Source organism: Carassius carassius, chromosome 14 (genome assembly GCF_963082965.1).
Source record: "Carassius carassius chromosome 14, fCarCar2.1, whole genome shotgun sequence".
NCBI lineage: Eukaryota > Metazoa > Chordata > Actinopteri > Cypriniformes > Cyprinidae > Carassius > Carassius carassius.
In genome coordinates this window covers 20,582,454-20,603,309 of record NC_081768.1, presented here as the reverse complement: position 1 = coordinate 20,603,309, position 20,856 = coordinate 20,582,454, and the positions used below count along the sequence as shown (strand labels likewise).

Genomic DNA, 20,856 nt, shown 5'->3' with positions numbered 1-20,856 from the left:
AAGCATAGGCTACATCTTGTTGAAATTCGCTTTATTTAGCGCCTGATGATGGCAACGGACGCTTACTGTCAGACCAACGTGAGACTTAATTGGATCTGTTTCACAAGACCACTGTTCATATAATACTCTTATGCTATGAGTGACGATTGTCAACCACTGGACCAAATGAGTTTGTGCACTGTCCTTCTGAGTTGCTCCACATAATCCAATCACATGCGCTGAGAGGCGGGCTTAAAGGAGGCTAATATTGTCTTTGTCTCAGGTGAGGTCACGCGGCACAACATGGAGACAGGTAATGGCATTTGACTTTATCCAACTTTGTTTTTCTTGCATTTATGTATCACATTAACATCAGCCTAAGTGGGATAAGTAAATAGATAAATCTTACTGGTAATGCAAGTAATTCCTACTAACTTGTGATCTTTGTATAGTTTTGAGATCCTCTCACCCTGATTCATTTAAACTAGGCTGTTTATTTCGGAGAAGCGAGACTTGACAATGTTGTCTTGAAGCGTTTCGATGGGCTTTACGCAACTTGTTGCTTGAGCGCTGTCCGAGGTGCTGATGATGAGACAGTCAGTCGACAGCGCCAACTTCCTGTTTAGATTAACAAAATGACAACGCCAGCCCAGCTTCTGTTCTTGCCTGACCCAAAAACCTACACGATCACATAAGGGGTTGAGGCGCATTGGATTTAGTGGGTTTCTTTAAGGAAAATGGATCATGTTTTATCGCTACTGTAAGGATAAATGAATAATTTAAGAATATGATTATACATGTTGCTTTTTTTGTTATATAGGTTTATTAATTTGCTTACTTTACACGTACAAATACAGTAAAAACATTATATTGATAACTATAACGTGTGTTTAAATTGATTAACCCATTAATAAAATGTTTTTTTCCTTCTAAACCAGTAACCAAATATATGTAAATGAAATTGCTGAGGCAACACCCTTTATGCATTCAAGTTCTAAAAGTATATGTTAACAGATTAGTGTTCCACATTGGCTCAGTATCTCTTGCTGTGGAAACAGTGCTACCCTTAGCTTTCCAGAATGCAATAATTGCTGATATCACTTTACCTCCCACGGGAAATTAGTCATTGCGCCACTGGGTTCTCACAGATCTTTCTCTGTCGTCTTGGATCACTGGCAGGTAAAGGTGAGACACTGAGGCCTGGGAGGACCAGATGACTGACTTCTCCACTGGCAGTGAGGAGGGACTCCTGCCCAATGCTCCAGTCTAACCCACAGCCATTTTTTGTGGGACTCTCTTCCGAACAATGCACATAAGGATAAACTTTGCTCTGCCACTTCTTGGATTATAGAATTTGTTTCATGAAATTATTATAATTATGTCAAGAGTCCTTTGGATCAATTCACTCTGTGAAGACCAGTCACAATATGGCTTGTAATCTAAAATGAACAATAATGGATTCATAGCAGCTTCTTCCTGCACCATTGCAGTGGAGTTTCCTTTTGTGGATCTAATCCTCGTGACTAGTATTGACCCACTGAACCTCTAGTTTTCCCTATCCACCCTCTTTCCCTTTAGTAGCTCAGGCCCTGGATGAGGGTTAGAGGGGAGGTCGGCACTTTGCCATGGCTCATTCGTCTGACACGGCACGTAAAGACATGACGAATGGGGCTCAGACCAGTGCCCAGCCAGGTCCCTCGGGCACTTCTACTCTACCACGCTACCTGCACAAGAAGCAGCAGCGCCAGAAAGGAGTGAGATCTTCCTCTCCTATGGGGAGGGTCATCCTCATCAATTCACCTGTCGATGGTAAGTCAACTAAAAGAGCTTGATCAAGATGCAGGTAACCAACACATTCTCATAGCAATTCATTGCGGTTTTATTTTTTGGTGAATTGGTAGTTCTCGTTTGTACGTTTTCGTGGTGCAGTCATCCACACAAAGCAATTTGTCAAAGAATCAGATAATGCAAATTTATACAAAATCGCCAATTTGAAAAATACTGTTTATATAAAATTTCTCAATATATCAGGTTGAGGTGATATTTTCAAATATAATAGAACTATATTGGTTATTGGCTAATATTAGAGTTTTTTTTTAATTAATTAGTATCAGTCGATATTGCATATTTTGAAATGGTTAATCTTTTTTAAATAGTTTTTTTTAGATTATAATCTGCATAGTTTACAATTTTGATATCTGCCATTTATCTGTTAACCTAAAAATGATCATCTGCTTGGGTATCAGCCAGATCCATATCTATAAATTGGGTTATCATACATTTCTAGGACATTAACAGTACAGTGTCATCAAACTACAAAAAATAACACAAAAAGGATCCTGTGATTGAAGGAGTTGCTGAATGCAATAAAATTGTTGGCTGCCTTTTTTGTCTTTAAGAACATGTAATAAAGCTTAAAAAATTTTAAAGCAAGCAATTCTTAAATATATTATGATATATTATATTACACAAGAAAGAATCTTTAGCTAAGGAGCAAAAACTTTGACGAAACCCATCACAATACTTGTGAGTTATATTTATTTTCAGAGGAACTTTCTATTTGTATTTGATGTTGGTGCACTGTAGGTGGGGATGAAAGTGAAGACATCCACACAATTACTGTGGACAAAAGTGAGGATGGCAGGCTGGGCTTCAGTGTGCGGGGAGGCTCTGAACACGGCCTGGGGATCTTTGTCAGCAAAGTTGAGGATGAGAGTTCTGCAGGTACACAGAGGGGGTTACAACTGATGAGGACACTGGACTGACATTTGCATTTGAGATTTATTTCATCAAGGCATGTAAGTATAAGCTATTGATGAGTTTCATATTAATGTGATTTTGTTTCCTCCACACTGCAGAGTTGGCAGGCCTGTGTGTCGGGGATAAGCTGGTTGAGGTGAATGGAATAAGTCTGGAGAGCATCACTATGAGCAGTGCTGTCAAAGTCCTCACTGGAAATAATCGTCTGCGCATGGTGGTAAGACGTGTGGGGAAGGTGCCAGGTATCCGCTATTCGAAAGAGAAGACTACATGGTAATTAAGCTTTTGTGACTTCACTTGATGTACTGTACTATTTTGTATGTTTTATATTAGGCTAAGCACACTCTGTCAGGCTGAACGTCATTTATAATGTTTCTGCACCATTTTTTGAATCCCATATATTGACTAAGATATTTTCTTTGCTATTTCTGTTATAATCATGATAACCTTGCTTGTTTTCAAACTTTTTCTTACCAGAAGCTAGGTGATGTTTAGTGTTGATAAATGAATTAATTACGATTTATTTTGTTATTCCAGAATATTAAAGATTCTTATTCTGTATGTTCTTCTATAAAACAATAGTTATTAAAAGGTAAAATACTATTCTTAGTATTCCTACTACTCCTAGGTGTTACATTTTTTTTATTGTAAGATATTACATAAATTTAAGTCATCTTGTGGTTTTTTCTTTTCTTGAAGTTGCCTGGTTGAGAACTATTACACTGATGATTTTTATGGCTGATCATCAAACCTGTATTCTGTTAAACACAGATACAGTTTTCAGATACTACAGTATATTTTGCATGAGATATTGTGTATCTGTGCATTTAAACGTTTTAAAAATGCAATTCTTTTTATTTTCATAGTTATACAAAATAAGTAATGAAATGCATCAATATGTCCTTTAGTATTATGCAAGAAAAGTAGCTGTTTGTATGGCAGCTTGACCTGTCTCCCACAATTCTGCCTCCTGGAGGCTGTCCAAATACCTTTTGACAACTAATAACAGAAGAGTGTGTTTTGCCCTTGAACATTTAGAGGCTCTTTTAGTGTTTGAAAGCCTGTATTTTTAGGCATTTTTCTGTTGCATATTTGCTGAATGGTGGGGTTTAATTAGACTAACTGAACTGAGAAGATAAGCAGAGCGTAGTGATGGGCTCTTTCTCCCCCTGCCTTGACTAACAGGGCGGAAACCCTGTGACTCTTGGCCTTTACTTGTTATCTTTTACTTCAGCTTCTGTTTCAGCATACAGCAGTGGTAGAGTTACCTTAGTGGTCTTCTCAGCCATTTCATTAACTGATAGTAAAGTGAGCAAGTTTTTACAGAAGTGAATGTGAGTTCACCTGAAGATTTATATGTTTATGTGTGCTTGTGTATAAAACTGGATTTTTTATATTAAACACTTTTTCCTATCTTAACTTAATCTGAAAATACAACTATAAGTAAGCCACTTGTAGATGATTTCCTAAAGGTTTAAATGCTGTAACCATTCAAAAATGGTTCTGCTGTTTTTTTGAGCACCCTGACCAGCTCAATACTTCAACATGGAACCAGTGGCTTAAATCTAGACATTAATTACTAACCCTCATGTCGTTCCAAACCCCCTAAGAACTTCATTAATGTTCAGGGCACAACTTAAGAACTGACATGTTCAAGGCCCAGAAAGGTAGCAAGGACATCATTAAAATAGTCAATCTGCCATCATTGGTTCAACTGTAATTTTAGGAAGCTGTCCTTACTACCTTTCTGTGCCTTGAAGACCTTGTCAGTTGGATTGCTGTCTATGGAGGGTCAGAAAGCTCTCGGATTTCATCAAAACCTGAAAACCTTATAGGTTTGGAACGACATGAGGGTAATTAATGGCAGAATTTAGATTTTGGATGAACCCTTATTTTCTAAAATAGTTTTAAGGACCCAAAACCTTTTTTTTTCTGTAGAATGTTTTAAATGATTGAGTCACTTATTTGTTTATTGCTTGTAAACTTATATGAATGTATGTGTGCAGGGTAGATCTAATTCACCGAAGAATGGTAGTGGAAGAAAGTGGTCGCACACCTTCAGAGGCCAGTTCAGATGGAGCCCTGCGCAGAATAGTGCACCTTTACACAACCTCAGATGACTACTGCCTGGGCTTCAACATCCGCGGTGGCAAAGAGTTTGGCCTGGGCATCTACGTCTCAAAGTAAGACAGAATGCCCAGGGTTTAAGGGATGCATTTCAGTGTCTGGCTACTTCCTGACAACTGTTGCCTAGATGCTATGGTTAATTGTTGAACTTTATTAATGGGATGATTTGTTTAATTTTGTGATGAGGCTGGACCCTGGTGGCCTGGCGGAGCAAAATGGAATTAAAATGGGGGATCAGATTCTGGCGGCCAATGGAGTGAGTTTTGAGGACATCACACACAGCAATGCAGTAGAAGTGCTAAAGAGTCACACTCACGTGATGCTGACCATTAAGGTGAGAATAACCAAAACATTAGCAATAGACCTGATATCTGATCATTTGAGATTATCAGCATTATCAACAGTCTTATTTATGGAAATAACACCCACACAGTTTTACAAATAAATAATAGAGAGACTCCATTTTTAATGACAGTATTAAAAAAGGTACATCGATGTACTGTATACATCTTAGTTTATCAGGGAAATGTAAGTTTTTAGTTTAGCAAGACAAATGATTTCCAAAGTGCTTTGGCATATTAATTGCCACCACAGCATGTTAAACAACACTGCCTCTTATTGCGTCTGGGAGTGAGAAAGCATAGCAAAGCAGACAGCTGGCATTTAGCTGTCACATTCCTGGTTGCTCGCTTTACTCAGGCAGGGTTCAGGTTCCTCCTGTGAAAAACAGCCAGCGGGTGTGCATTATTCACCAGGCCTTAGGGATCAAGTTATAATCAGCAGAAAGCCTCGTTTTATGGCCTTTTCTCATTGCCCCCATGGCAAGGCTCTCTCAAACCTGCAGTGGTGCTATAAGTATATAGGGCTGCTAAATGCCTGCTTTGTTAGGTATTGATGCCACTTCATGGTGGTAAGTACAAGCTCTACTGCTGATAAGTGAAGTGACAGTGTGAGAAAATGTCAGACAAGGGTCAAAACAAAAGGAGAAAGGGATTCTTTTTGCTGCAGTCTGTTCGAATTTAGCTCCTGCATGACATCACTGTCCTCACAGCGACTTGCACTCCTGCAAGGCAGATCAAACTGCCTCCTACCATCATCTTAATGATGTTCGAGATTGTTTTATGTTTATGGAGTAACAAACTAACTGTGAGCCTGTAGTGAGGTCAGCCTACACCTGGGGCATCAGAAATGAGGTCATATCCTTCTGACTTCACTGATGGAAGTCATTTTTAGGCTGTTTGGACTTAATTTGCACAATGAACTATACCCAAGGACTTTTGAACTTGCATGCAATGTGGCAAGGCTGTAGCTCTTTTTCTCACTGTGATTATGTCTTGTGTAATATCCTGTCCTAGGAGGCTGGCCGATATCCTGCTTACAAGGAGATGGTGGCAGAGTACAGCTGGCTTAATAAATGTATGTAACCGTTAACTGCAAACATCACTGTTTAACATCTTATTTGTTAATAGTACATATATTAATGGGTAGGTTGCGTGCCTTGTGCAACTCACTCATTTGCATTTGTATCTTATAGAAATGCAATTTTCATAATTAATTGCTGGTGTGCACTGGGATGGTCCATCTCCAGATTAAAGCTGAATGCCAACCGGCCACATGTCAAGCCAGATTTTTTCATTGCCCTCTGATTCTCTGTTTTCTATTTTAATATGGATGTCAGTGTCTGAAAATAGCCACGGATTAGATCGTAATGTTCACATTCAGATAAGTCATCCAGGATTGTGCATGTTTGTAACATCAGGGTGATTCAGGGGTATTTAGGTTGCAGGACAGAAGCTCTTGTAATTCTGCTCCATATTTAACACAAGTGACATTGATATTTTGTTCATTCAGATGTAAAAGTACATCAGAACTTTAATATTTATGAGGCTTTTAGACACCATGTCTGTTGATTTATTTGTTAAGCTTTTTTTATTTTATTTTATTATTTTGTTTTATTGGTAACATTTTACTTAAAGCCTTTGTGCATTATAAAGGGTTATTAAAGGGTGTAATCCATTATAATTATTTATAATGTACATTGTAATACATTATATCTTAACTTAAATAATTATAACCAAATTTAAAATGCATAGTGTAACAATGAATTGATAAGTGTTGTAATGTATTAACTGTGGTAACAATTATTCATGAGACTGTACTACACATTACAAGATGAAATTAATGCATTAAAACTATTTAGTAATGCGTTATACATAAAGGCTTTATGTGTTATCATTTTATTTTATTTTATTTTATTTTACTTTACAACTCGCAGTTGTTACCCCAAAAAGCTATTTATATCTGATTTAATGCTTTAATTTTGTTTGTATAAATGAATGTATTGATATGGACCCAGTGGTAGATAGATAAATAAATAAATTAATTAATTAATAGTACAATATATAAAATAAATCTATTAAAATATATAATATATATGTAAATAAATAAGTTAAATCATAAGTTAAATTTATTTTGGCCTGGAGTAAAATCTGTAAATTTACCTTACACTTTTACTTTATTTTTAAATTACCTTTTTTTAGCGTAGAGCGAGATAACACTTGACCTAAAAAAATTATCATCTTAATGGTTCTTTGATATATGGAAGATGATAATTATAATGATTTCTGCCACAGCATTTTAGGCAGACAGATTTTTCCCCTTGAAATTGTGTGAATTAATTGTCAAAGATTCAAATAATTTTATTTCTATTAAATTACTGTAATTTTAATGAAATGGATGACAGATCTCCAGTGCACTGAGTAATCCAACTTTTTATCTTTAAAAATAATAAATGAAAATCTCTACTTTTTCCCCTTAGTGGCTAATGGAGGCCAGCCCGCTTCCTCCCAGGGTTCAGACTCCTACTCCTCCACTTCCTCTCTCTCCTCCGGGACGCCGGTCAGCTCTCTCAGTGGTCTCTCGCAGGTCATGTTCCCTCCTGTGTTTGGCTCAGAGATGGTGGATGTCTGTATCTCCACTGAGGACCGCTCACGCCGGCCCAGCTCTGAACGGATAGAGACCGCCATGCAGACGGACCCGCAGGAGCCCGATGCCTCATCAAGATCTAGTAGGGTCTTAACCACAGAAACCAGCCGAACGGTTGGCGAAACTGTCATGTTAAAAGACACAGTAATACGCAGCGGGACTGCCAAAACTCGGACAAGGACCTTCTCTGCTGGGGATAAAGAGACTTTGGACTCTCCTAAAACGGCAGTCCTAATGGCTCTCAGCAAGCCTCGCAAACCCATCCGCCGATCTCAGAGTCACATCACTGTGTCAGGTACAGTAGGGCTGGTTTTGAAGAGATAAAAAACAGTCTGTCAGAAGGCTGTGAATCAAAATGAGTTGAGCTGCACAGGGCCGTCCTGTGTTTGTGTCACTGATGTAACTCATATCTCAGCTGTAGTGATGAGGCCCAAGGTCACAATCAGATCAGTGATGAGGATCTTGGGTTATCTGATACACACACCACGCTGTGGAAGCTCCGCTCAGAATAGAAAATGTGTTGTTGAAAACCAGCAATTGACCTTTAGAGTCACACTGCTACGTGACGTCTGTTTGTCAAATATATAGCATTGTATCACTGCATTTAAATGAACTTGGTTGAATGCATAATACATCAGCATTACTGCACGGGATCTTGCTGTGAAAGATTAACGGTTCAGACTAGAGAATCTGATACCTTGAGAAATGTATGCTCAAAATCCACACAGCAAATTATATATCATCCTGTTTTATTTGCCAGGCTTAATACCTCACACTGTGGAGATAAATGACTGGAAGTTTTGTGGCCTTTAACAAATACTTTCCATCACAACTTAACATAACAAGCTCTTCTTCGATAAATCTCACAGAAACATGTCCAGGTCATATTTCACCCCAAATCAAAAATAGAAAGACAAGACACCTATTTTAGGAACTTTTTCTCATTTTATTTTATTAACATGAAGAAGAAAAAATAGATATCATGGACAAAAATTAAGAATTTTTTCCCCCAGCATGTCATCTGTGGGTCTCGGTACAGTTACTTATTTTATATTTTTTGCTTGTTTGCTTTATCATAATATTTTATAGTAATTAAAATTAAATAAACTTTATGAATTCCAAAAACTTTACAAGAACAAGTAGGTGATATATATATATATATATATACATACACACACACACACACACACACACATATATATATATATAAAATACAAAAAAATCACTCCATTATATCCAGTCATTGTGAGAATTCAAAGTAGCTGTTTTCAACCAAAAAGTGCACTCATCCTGCAGTGACCTGGGGTTAAATGACTTTCTCGAAGACACAGTAGTGATGAAACAGGATTGTGATCTCAGTGACTCTCCAGTTTCTGGGTCACCATTGCTCAGGGCTGAATTTGGAACCTCTGCCACCTATAATACATTTTATCACCTGAGCATGTTCAAGTTTTCCTTGTGAACATTTATTTATTCAGTATTTTTTGCCTGGAAATCACTCTTTGACATATTTCTGCTTGAATGTTGATCAGAGGACAAGCAGAAGAAAAGGAGGCATCAAAAGGTCAAGGTAGAGACGGAGAGAAGCACCCTGCAGCGCTCCAAAACCTTTGTCAGCTTGCTCTTTAAAAGTGGACGCAGGCGGGAAAGGTCGTCCTCTAGAGACAGGAAGGACAAAGGGTCAGGTGACGGTCACAGAGGAAGATCCAAATCCCCAAAACATTTAGATAATGAACCTGGTGAGTACACATGTGACTGAACATATTTTGATGAGGATCACTTTCTGTGGATACCAGGGAATAGCTGAGGAAGATATTTGCATTTGAAAAGCCAGAAAGCAGCATAATGAGTTTTTAAAGAGGCTAAATCAGAGAGCTGCTTTTCTGTACACTGTTCTGCGGTGATTCTCTTGGAGTGGCCTTGACTCCCAACCCCTGTGGTTTTGCTCAGCTAATGATGAATTGCTTAGCTTCCTTCTCTACAGTGCACACTGCAGCAGAACTTAGAAACACATTGAAAACTCCAAGCTAATCACAGCTTGTCAGCCAGTCAGATTTGCCAGTCTGTACATAATTGCAATTAGTTTACTTTTTTAAAATGGGTTTTTTGCTGTGATGCCATAGAACAGGGGTGTCCAAACCTGTTCCTGGAGGGCCACTGTCCTGCAAAGTTTAGCTTTAACTTTAGTTAAAGACACCTGAACCAGCTAATCATGGTCTTCAGGCTCACTAGAAACTTAGAGGCAAGTGTGTTGGGATTCTGCATGATGTTGGCCAACCAGGAGCAGGATTGGACACCCCTACTGTATAAAACTATTTTTGGCCCCCTAAATAACCTTACAATTAACAGTAATGGATATTTTTTGTGCAATGGAAAGCTTCAATAGATTCTTCATGGAGCCAAAAGATAGAGCTTTAGAAGAAACCATAAACCATAGATCTTTAAATGAGAATCTCTGTCATCGTAGACTGACTCTAGCATTTGTCTCCTCAGGTAAAGAGCGGGGTCGACCCATAATTAACCTGTTGAGTTCTCCCAGAGAGACTCGAGCTGGTATGAGGGAGCACAGCCCCATCCCCAGCCCGGAGACCATGGCCATGTTGGAGGATATGGCCCGCAAACTGCTCACCGAGGATGAGGTAGTGGCTGTCATGAGACACTGTAAAAGGGTGAGTCTAAAAGTCTGCTGGGTTGAAATATTGTCTTATTTATGACTTTATGCGGGTTAACAGGTATGAGGCTCTATTGTCTTGCTATGCATATTTCTCACTAATCAATGTGCATGCTGGTTATGCTTACAGAAGAGGGATTTGCCTTGTCATTTATGATTGAGATCAAGTTATCAATCGTACATGTATCGTACAGAGCTCTACTGAGTATTACATTTTAGTTGTAATTAAAAACAAAACTGGAGCGTGTTTTACAAGAGAACACCTCAGTCTTACTATTTAAAAATAAATTCACATTTAATGCATTACTTCTAGATTCTTTCTAATTATTTGTGAAATTACTAGTAGTTTCTACACCTAAATTTTTTTTTTTTTTTTTTTTTACAGTTATCCGGTTAGTGCTTGTGAAATACTAGCAGACCGTATTACTTCATTACTACAAAACTGTGTAGTACTTTATTGACAGATTGTGAACCCTAAATTGCAAGAATGTTTCATTCTTTGTGCGAATTTGGTCAGATTTAGACTTTAAATCCAGTGCTTGTGACTATTTCACATTATCAGGAGTAAATAGTTATAGAGCTAGGGCATCTCCTTCTGTTCTTTAGTTTCTAGTTGAGCGTGTGGTTGAGGATCTGGTGCGCCCCCTGCTGGCCATCTTGGACAAGCCTGAGAAGCTTCTGCTGCTGAGGGAGGTTAGGTAAGGAGTGTTTCAATGTCAGCTTCTGAAATGCATATATTTATATATCTCCTGCCTGTGTTTGCACTATTCATGTGTGGAATGTTTTAATTTAACATTCACTTTCTTTTATATAGAATGATCATCCCTCCCACAGATCTGGGCCGTTTTGACAGTATGGTGTTGCCCTTTGAGCTTGAAGCCTATGACATACTCAAAAACCGCTCTGGTAAGAAAAAGTTTCAGATTTTTACATTTTAGCTTCCATGTTTGGGTAGTACTAGTCAAAAGTTTTGATAACTACTAATTTTGTATTATTAATGTTTTCCATAAATGGGGCCAAACAAACCCCAAATCAAAACAACACTTTAGCTGAGCTTTGTCTTTGGATGATTTTAACAGTACTGAATAAGTTCATATATGCTGAGCACTTGATAGTGAACAATCTGGATTTTTAATTTGAATCCAATTAATGTGAACCTTTCATTGTGTTTTTTTGTGGTTCCCCAGTAAGATCTCCTGTCCTGCATTCTCCTCGTCATGGTGGAACACCCCGTCGCCATTTAATAACCCCCATCCCAGGTAACCTATATCTGGTGTGAACTGGAATGTCGTATTCTATTCTATTCTATTCTATTCTATTCTATTCTATTCTATTCTATTCTGAGTTTACTCATCCATTTACAGTGCTGTACAATGTCCTCCAAGTGATCCCTGTAGGAAAAGACACAAACTCTTTTCTACACCAGGCATTTCATATCCTGAAATGAATGTCTAACCGTATACACACACAAACATATACTACAAATGTCCTGTTGCTGATTTTTAATCCACACACACAATTCCTCCCTTTCTAAAACCTTTGTTACTGTACACACTACCATCACTTTTTAATAACATGCAGTTTTCTTCATTGTAAGCTGCCATTTAGGACACACATGCATCATTTGCAGGATGCCCAACATGCATCACTGCCAAAAGAAGATAATATGTCTCTTATTGCCAAAAAGCCTGCCTGTTTCTTTCTGCTGCTGACACTGCACGACCTCCTAACCTCTAACTCTGGAGTGCACAGTGACCGCTGTCATTGTCCACATTGTCGTGCTGTAATGTGCCTCTGACTTTTGAATGGAAATCATTTCTGAAATGCAAGAAAGGCGCCTTGCATTGTTTAACCTTCAAGTGTCCACCCACGCAGGTCTGAGACTTAATGCAGCTCCTTTGTGATGTCCACAGAAGAGTAATTCAAAACTCTCTGTGCTAGAGGCCCCTGAAATCTGAGCGAGATGTGCATGTATGCAACGCCACACTGCTGCTTACTCAATGGATATGAATGTGTGATTGTCGCTCACATTTCTGGATGAAAGGGAAAGTGCGTGTGTGAGGTTTCGTAACATCTGCACTGATTTAAGGAGATGTAAATGAATTCAGCTTTTATACCATAATTATGTATATTCGTGGGAAGAGGAACTCTTTGATTCAAAATTTTCAGTTGTGTTTCTAAACCTATAATTTTACCTATATGCTATGATGGCAATACCTTGACATCCAGTAGCCCCCCAAAATATTTGTACATTTTAGCCACACTTACACAGTTAGGGTAAAAAGGGCTTTTGAAAACACTTGAAAATAGTTGACCCTGGGTCATTCTAAACCCTGGGTAAACAGAAGCCTATATATTTCTCTGAAATGGACTTTTCAGACTAAAATGGGGATGCGATTGGATGCCTATTGTTAAGCATCTAGCTCTAATATTTCAATGGTGCAAAAGTGGTGCTAACCCTTCACAAGAGACGGGTTTCATAATTTCTGGTAAAAGTGGAGCTAACACCACTACGCAGAGCTGGGTAGTAAGTGATTACATGTAATTTGGATTAGGTATCACATTAAAAAAATCAAGTACTTGTAATAAGAGAATATTACATTTTATAATGCTCATAATCAGATTACACTTACTTTTTTATGGATTACATGTTATGCACACAATTGCAGTAAATGATCAATAATTTATTGATTCTCCCTAATTGTTCTTTTTCTCTTTTACATTTTCCTTTCTAAAAATCTTACTGTTTGTTGTGCCATTTAGCACTGACTATATTCATAGAGTGATGATAACCTGGGATTAAGTTTAGAATGTGTGAGAAATGGTTTTAATATCCTCTTGTATCACAGATTACCGGGGTGGATTCCACCTTCAGCCGGTACAGGATCTGGAGAGAGAACGGCAGCTCATTGAAGGACTGGAACGGCTGCGTTTGGCAGGTTTACCGACTGGACGTCTTCCTCCTCCTCGAGCTTTCACACCACTCTTGGATGTACCAGTGGACACTTACATCACAGACTCGCTCCGTAATCGTTCACTGAGTCCTGCTCGGCCCAGCTGGACACACTCAGAGTCTCCTCACAGCGCCGAACGCACCGGACGCTCCCCCCAGAGAAAAGACAACGGTTTCCCCAGGACATCACACCATGACTCTTTATCCAGCAGGGGTGATTCTGTCCCAGAGCGAGGGAGATCCCCTTATAGGAATGGACATCGAATGAAATCAGACAAATCCCAGAATGGTAAAGAGGTAAAGCATACCGTAATGAGTGCACAGCGCCGGAGTAGGACACCATTGACCCAGGTTTTTGCGCCCAGCTCGGATCAGGGCTGGAAAGAACCAGTGAATGGACACTCAGACAGCCAAGAAACCCCACCAGAGCAGGAGTATGAACTAACCACAGTTACTATCTCCAAGACCAAACAGTCCCTTGGTGAGTTACTCTGAGTTGCTGTATTCTGGCTGTGTTGCAACGCTTCTCAAATGTCAAACATCCCATTTCTCTCTGACCAAAATAAATTGATTATGTATTTATGCTTGGCTATGCAAAAGTTGCCCCCACATATCTAGGGTCTTTTGGGTGGTTGCCAGGTTGCTCTGCAGTTTTTTTTTTTTATGGATTTGTTGCTATGTGGATTGTAGAATGCTCTGGGCGGTTTCCAAATTCCCAAATTCACTCAATCCTCTATTATATTTTGATTCATAGACATGTTTTAGGTCCCTCCTTCATTGTGAATCATGACATTTGTATCATTCACCAGTGTAATATGATCACTTAGAAAAGTAATCTCTTCTCAAAAGGCCAATTATTGCTCATAATAGAAACAGTGCTTGATGAGTTACATTCCAAAGTTTTATACTTAGGGTTAGAGTTTGTTCAGATCTCTGTTTGTGAGTATTAATAGACTAAAGCCTATTAATACAGTAGATTTGCAGAGCATGTGATTCATTCTGGACACAGAATAAAAAAAAATGCACAAAAGCGGTCTTTAAATGTACACTCTTGGTACTAGGACAGTATGCACCTTTAAGGTATTAATATGCAGGTAAAGGAAAAGGTTTAGAGGTAAATAAGTTAAAAAGCTTTTGAAAAGGTACTACCACAGTAATGGTTTTTGTACCTTTTTTCTGAGTATGTAGCATACACTTACAAAATAAGAAAAAAGAACTTTGTGGAAAAAAGACCATATAATAACTGATAGATTAGTATTAAAGAAGAGATTCTCCTACAGTTATTCTTCCCACCTCACCAGAAGATGGCAGTGAATTGCCCAGTGCAACCAGTAACCCACCAGTAATAGAGTTCTCAAGAATGTCTATAACGGTCCTGGAGAAAGCTCAACATTATTATTTCTGTTCATCTTAATGACAGTTGCTCAGCTGGTTGACATCTGCTGGCATCTCTGATATGTTTAGTCTAGACTGGAATCAGCATCTGTTACGTTTATGGCACAATTAAAATCTCAGTTTTCCACATCCATCCAAATAAAAGACCTACAATATAAGAATATAAATAGTGTAGATGGATTGGTTATGCAGTGTTTGTTTCATGCATGTATAGAGAGAGAGTTGAAGTCATCATTAAAATGTGGATGGCTAGATGATTCTTATTCTTTTTGCAGGAATAAGCATCTCAGGTGGGATTGAGTCAAAGGTGCAACCAATGGTGAAGATAGAGAAGATCTTTCCAGGGGGAGCGGCATCTACTAGTAATGTTCTGAAGGTAACTGATCCTCATATAGACTCATCTACAGTTGACTAAGCAGTATTGTAGTCTAGACTAGCTTATTTGAAAAAGAATAGAACAGAAGTGCGACTAGGTTGAGTCCAACTCTAGGCCAAGACCAGAAGAGAGTCAAGTTCACATGTTTCTGAGTCTATTACAAGAGCAAGACACTGACAATATGGCCTTGGACTCTGACTTGGGGGCATGAAGACTCTGTCTTGACTCTGACTCTGCCCCTGCCCTTTTCTGCTCTTGGACTCAGACTTGAATGAGCTGGTTTGATCTATTGATGCAAATTATAAGTGACCAACCATATTTTGATTTTTGAGCAGGAAAACAAGACAAACAAGACAAAGTAGCATAAGTGTCTCACACAAACTCCTTTATCAAATTCTGTACCATTGCTGCAAATAATGTATAAGGATATTGCTAGTAGGATTCATCCTAGCATTATTAGTTGATGAATAGTGTGTTTATCACTCGATCATTATTAGGAAGGTCTGGGAATGATCAACGGCTGCAGGCCTTGTGATTTCTGTTTTGGTTACAACTAGAACTCAGTTACGTTAGCTGAGCGCAGAGGCATTTTTATATGCTTAAGTGGTGCAACTCATTCATCAATGATGAATTACATCAACCAGACCATAAAACACAATATTTGAGTCAGCTGCTTCTTTTTAAGGAAGCTTTTGGCACATAAGAACACATGCTGTACATCTCTATTGGAAAGACCTGCTTGGTCCAGGCCGGTTTACTCTGGTTCGCTCTAGTTTGCTGCTGGTCTTGCTGGTAGACCATGATGGAGCTGGTAGATCAAGCATGAAGATAGATGTCACGCTAGTCATTTCAGCTGGTGTACAGACATTTTATGTACCACCGTGTCTACAAAACATCCAGATCTTTACATCTGAAATGAGGCAGAATGAGGGCAAAAGGTCACAGAAGTTAAACGCATGATACCAACAGCACCTCTGTTACCCAGCATAAAAGGTTAAAACCCTGGAATCCCATATATGTATGTGCGCTTGTGTGTGTGTTTGTCAAGAGAAGCCGCATCCTTGTCGATTACAGCCTATCAGGTGACAGCATTTCCCTGGCCTGCTCTGAGAGGCTTGTATTGCCACACTCAGGAGATCTGGTGTCAGGCTCAAAACCCCTCAGTTGCCAAGAACATCCACTCATCTCTGGCCTCCAACTGGACTTGGTGTGAAAGACTAGTGGGTATTTCCATTCATACCAAAGGCAGACTAATTTACATTCCACTCAATTCACTTGTTGTCTCACCCTGAAGCCGTGAGAGTCTTCAGAGCAGTTATCTTCACTGAGCTCTGCAGATTAACAAGCCTGCAGAGGGAAAGTGTGGAGCGCCCTGTTGACATGCTTCCTGTTCCTGATAACTGTATTATCTGAGCGGCGAGTATGCTCTGGCAGCATGGAGGTCAGGTTTCTGTCACACATTGTCTGCAGTCACATCCCTCTTATCAAAAGTTGTTGACACGCATGGCAGACGGAGGTCAGGTGTTGTGTATGTTTTGGGGCTCCACAGAGTCTGCTCTTTCGGTTCGTGTGTAATTAGTCCAGCACTCTCTTTTTCATCTTGATTATAGTCTGTTGTCTTGTTCTTGACAGTCATTCTTCAGCTTATAAATACAGAGGGCTCCATTTTACTAACAGATTTAACTATATTTGGGCATTTTCTGGAGAAAATTTCAAGGGAGTTTTGTCTGTGCAAAACTTGCCACCACAAGGGGGCTTGATAACTTTCACAGTATTTGCTAAGCCATTACTAGGGTGCTCTGAGTGGTTGCTAGAGTGATGACGTGATGGTTAATGACGTGTATATATAATTGCAATTAACTTCTAACCAGCACTGTAAAAAGCCATGCAATCTGAAAATATTTGAAAATATGTTTCTATTCCGTTGTATGTGCACCAAACACATTGATTTCTATTCTTCCGTGAGTCAGCTTCTTTCTTTCTCTCCATGCACACGGTGATGTTCTCTGCTATCCACTGATAAATGACTCCACTTGTCCACTGAAACCATAGAATGCTTTGGTGATTTGTTTTTAGTCAAAAAGGCAGATGGCATACAAAAAAAGACTGATGATGTCCCTGCGGTCTCCTTAATGTAAGTGCTGTTTGAAGAGAATGTCAGCTTAAATAAATCTTAGGCCCCTAAATGTCCATAAAGGGACACAAAAAGAGTGTGTTGCATTAAGTTTTAAAAAACTCTTAATAATGCTCTTTAGTAGTTCTTGTGTTCTACTTTTGGGTTCACTCTCAATGACTGGAATAGTCTTAGCCATGCATTGCTAATCTATAAGGGCAGGTGGGGCCAAAAGTATTCACCCAAAACATAGACCTCTATATAAACTGAATAAATAATAAATTATAAATGTGTTCAGCATTCTGCAACAAATATTTTCATAAGGATCACAAGGGAGCGTATACATGTTCAGTTCAAAGTGCACTACAAACGGCATAGGGAATAAGGGCACATCGATACATCACTTCACAGGAAGTACAGAGGGAATATCACCCAACTAACGATGGAGCACAGCCGTTGAAAGAGATTTTTAAAGGCTCTGCAATGGAGCGGTTGCAATAAATGTTGTTATTATTATACAAATTATTTAAAGTATAAAGTAGCATAGTAGTATTCATAGTATTTATGAATGGTTATGGCGATAAATGTTATATTTGCATAATGTATTGTATGAATAGGTGGAACAAAGTAAAACCAGTGAGAAACAGGCTCTGTCATTTTTTTTTATTTTACTTTATTTCCCACAGGAGAGTTAAATATAAGGCTGCATGTAGGAAAGAAAGCGCACAAGATGAGACCACTACAATCTGTTAACAGTCTAAACATATACATTTTGACTTTATTAGATACATATTCATATATACATTTGAAAGTTAAATAAATTACAATATTTATGTTATATCATAATCTGCGTGACCCTGTCATTGCCTTTCATTGAGGACATCCCAAGGCGTTCCATATGAGCGATTATTGTCAGAGAAGTCTACTTCAACAGATATCACATGTTTAGGGAGTAGCAGCATACATTGGAAGTCAGTGGTCAACAACATTCTTCAAAATATCTTCTTTTGTGTTTCACAGAAGAAATTACACTCTTAGCTGAAAATGATGAGCCAAAATAATATGTTTTCCAGTTCTATTTAAGTGAGTATGAACAGAGAAATATACTGTCTCTATAAGAAGACAGTTTTTTGTGTTTGTTCTGACCAATAAAGAGCATGAAAACAGACCCTGACCGCTAAGGATGGGTGTAGAGAGTTCATTAAACAGGTGCATCCTGGTAAGAGATCGTGACTGAGGAAATGTGCCTACTTTGAACTAAAGTTCGTTTGTGAGCGCAGCTGTACTTTGTACTTTTTTTCCTGGCAGGAAAGATATAATTCCAAAGACACGCTCCTGCATCAGTGTGAGTGTTGAACTTTTGGGTTATGCTCTCCTAGAGACTGGTGTGCATAATTTGGTTCTGCCAAATAATTTGTTTCACTCTTTAACTTAGTTTTATGCTGTTAGTGCTGTCAGAGATGCGTTTAGATGAGAGCTGATGGATATGCCATGTGTTTTTGACCTGCAAGAAACATCTGTGCTTCTGGTCTGCCAGTGGTTACAATCACAGAGAAAAACATCAATTTCTGAAGTATAATAAGCTGATGTCATCCACTGGCAGAGCCTTGACACACACACACACACACACACACACACACACACACACACACACACACACACACACACACACACACACACACACACACACAGTCTGAAACAGGCCAGATGAGATCACTCACAGGTATTAACGAAGGAGAACAAAGGAAACGAGTGGCTTCCTGTGCCTGTAGCATCTGCTTTTTCCTGCCATTCAGACAGCGTGCGTCTGCCTGCGCTCTGCCAGAAATACTCAGGGATGTGTCGGGAAAACAGACATCTGCATTAATGATCAAGTCCTACACCTGAACTTTTCTAGAAATCTCTTTTTTTGTGTGTGTGTGCGTGTAGGCTGGATTCGAGCTGGTGTCGGTAGACGGAGAGTCCCTCCAAGGTGTTACACATCAGCATGCGGTGGATGCCATTCGGAGGGCTTTCAGCAACAAGGCCAAAGACCCCATGGAGTTTATCGTCAAAGTTCCCAAGAACCCGAGAGACTGACTGAAAGCAGCCTGAAACTCAATGAGTTTGTAGTAAAGGCCTCAATATTAATAAGGCAAAGCTCTCTTTCATTCTTCACTTGAGTTAAAAGAAATTTGAAATACATGAGCAGTGGTAAACTGTTTGTAAACATCATGATGCCGCCCACACTGGTGAGAGCAGCAATTAGATGGATATGTAAATATGTGCAGCACACACTTCTCTCAAAATGACAGTGGTGAGAAAACAGCAGTTTAAGGAATAGTTCACCCAAAAGTGAAAATTTGCTCAGGATTTACTCATTTAGCTTCAGATTTACCCTCAAGCCATCTAAGATGTAGATGAGTTGGTTTCTTAATTGAAACAGATTTGGAGAAATAACATTTTAACACTTGCTTATCAATGGATCAGTGAATGGGTGCCATCAGAATGAGAGTCCAAAGCTGATAAAAACATCACAGTAATCCTCAAGTAATCTACATGACTTTAGTCTGGATATTCTGAGGGTTGGTAAATTATCAGCAAATTTTCTGTATTTTTGGGGTGAACCATTCCTTTAAGAAAGCTGCTGATCATAGCGAAGTGGATATGTTTGCACAGGCTCTGCAATTTGGCACTCCAGTCAAGTCATGTCATATTTTTATAGCAGATTTACAGTACTAAACATGGAATAAACAGTAACAGTGTCACTTAGAAATTGGAATTGCAGCTTTAGCTTTCCAGTGTGTTCATGTGTTTACTCTTGACAGCCTGAACAGAAGAAATGAACAGAAGATTTCACCATCAAAGAAGGCAGAGCCCCAGAGCACACTTATCTACTGTATTACATAATCACCATGGACCAATGGTTGTTTGAATGTGTTTACAGCTGAAGCAAACTTTTCTGTCAAGCTACTTTAAATTCCTGAAACAAACTTTAACTAACATTATGCCTGATTTTGTTCAAAATGACATCACACCAGTTCTTGAATTTTGCTTGAAGTATATCAGGGCCTTGGTGCTGCAGGGTATAAACGGTGGCCACTTGCTTGGTTTAAAAGAGAAATCATGCCATCATGTCTGGTGGGGGTCAAGGCAAACCCCTGAGCAAGAATCCAAAAATGGGCTTCCAGAGAGTGCTATTGGCCATTCACAGATGCTGACTTTTCCCCTTCCCGTTGAAAGTTATTTGCTTTTGAATGTATTCCTTTTCTTTTTCCAGTTCATTCTATAAAATCTAATAAAACAGTCATAACTCATCCTTTCCACCATTAAAGGATCCTGTTTAAACATGAGATATCTATTTTTGGTTGCAGTTTAAGCCTGGAGCTAGATAAGAGCACACTGGCATGACATAATCATAAGTCATACCCATCCATCCGGGTTACAGTTATGCCTGAGAGAGATTACACACAGCCACAGTATGGATTGAGATTGAGATTAGGTCTCAAATTGCTGGT

At 38.9% G+C, this 20,856-nt stretch overlaps 1 protein-coding gene across 1 annotated transcript; it reads left to right on the top strand.

Moving 5' to 3' along the window:
* The first annotated feature begins 86 nt into the window (after positions 1-86).
* LOC132157294 (PDZ domain-containing protein 7-like) lies at positions 87-20,114 on the top strand. Its single transcript, XM_059566580.1, has 16 exons — positions 87-292; positions 1,159-1,788; positions 2,566-2,703; positions 2,838-3,012; positions 4,746-4,922; positions 5,053-5,200; positions 6,222-6,282; positions 7,685-8,146; positions 9,384-9,590; positions 10,345-10,520; positions 11,129-11,220; positions 11,337-11,428; positions 11,710-11,781; positions 13,372-13,956; positions 15,146-15,246; positions 19,289-20,114. The coding sequence occupies exons 2-16, from the start codon at positions 1,605-1,607 to the stop codon at positions 19,436-19,438; spliced, it is 2,820 nt and encodes a 939-aa protein (XP_059422563.1). The 5' UTR covers positions 87-292; positions 1,159-1,604; the 3' UTR covers positions 19,439-20,114.
* Positions 20,115-20,856: the final 742 nt, after the last annotated feature.

Bases quoted from the DNA above. Each gene is read 5' to 3' on its own strand.
- LOC132157294 (XM_059566580.1), top strand. From the start codon at position 1,605: ATGGCTCATTCGTCTGACACGGCACGTAAAGACATGACGAATGGGGCT. The intron at 3,013-4,745 runs GTAATTAAGCTT...GTATGTGTGCAG, and splicing joins TCGAAAGAGAAGACTACATG to GGTAGATCTAATTCACCGAA. The intron at 15,247-19,288 runs GTAACTGATCCT...GTGTGCGTGTAG, and splicing joins CTACTAGTAATGTTCTGAAG to GCTGGATTCGAGCTGGTGTC.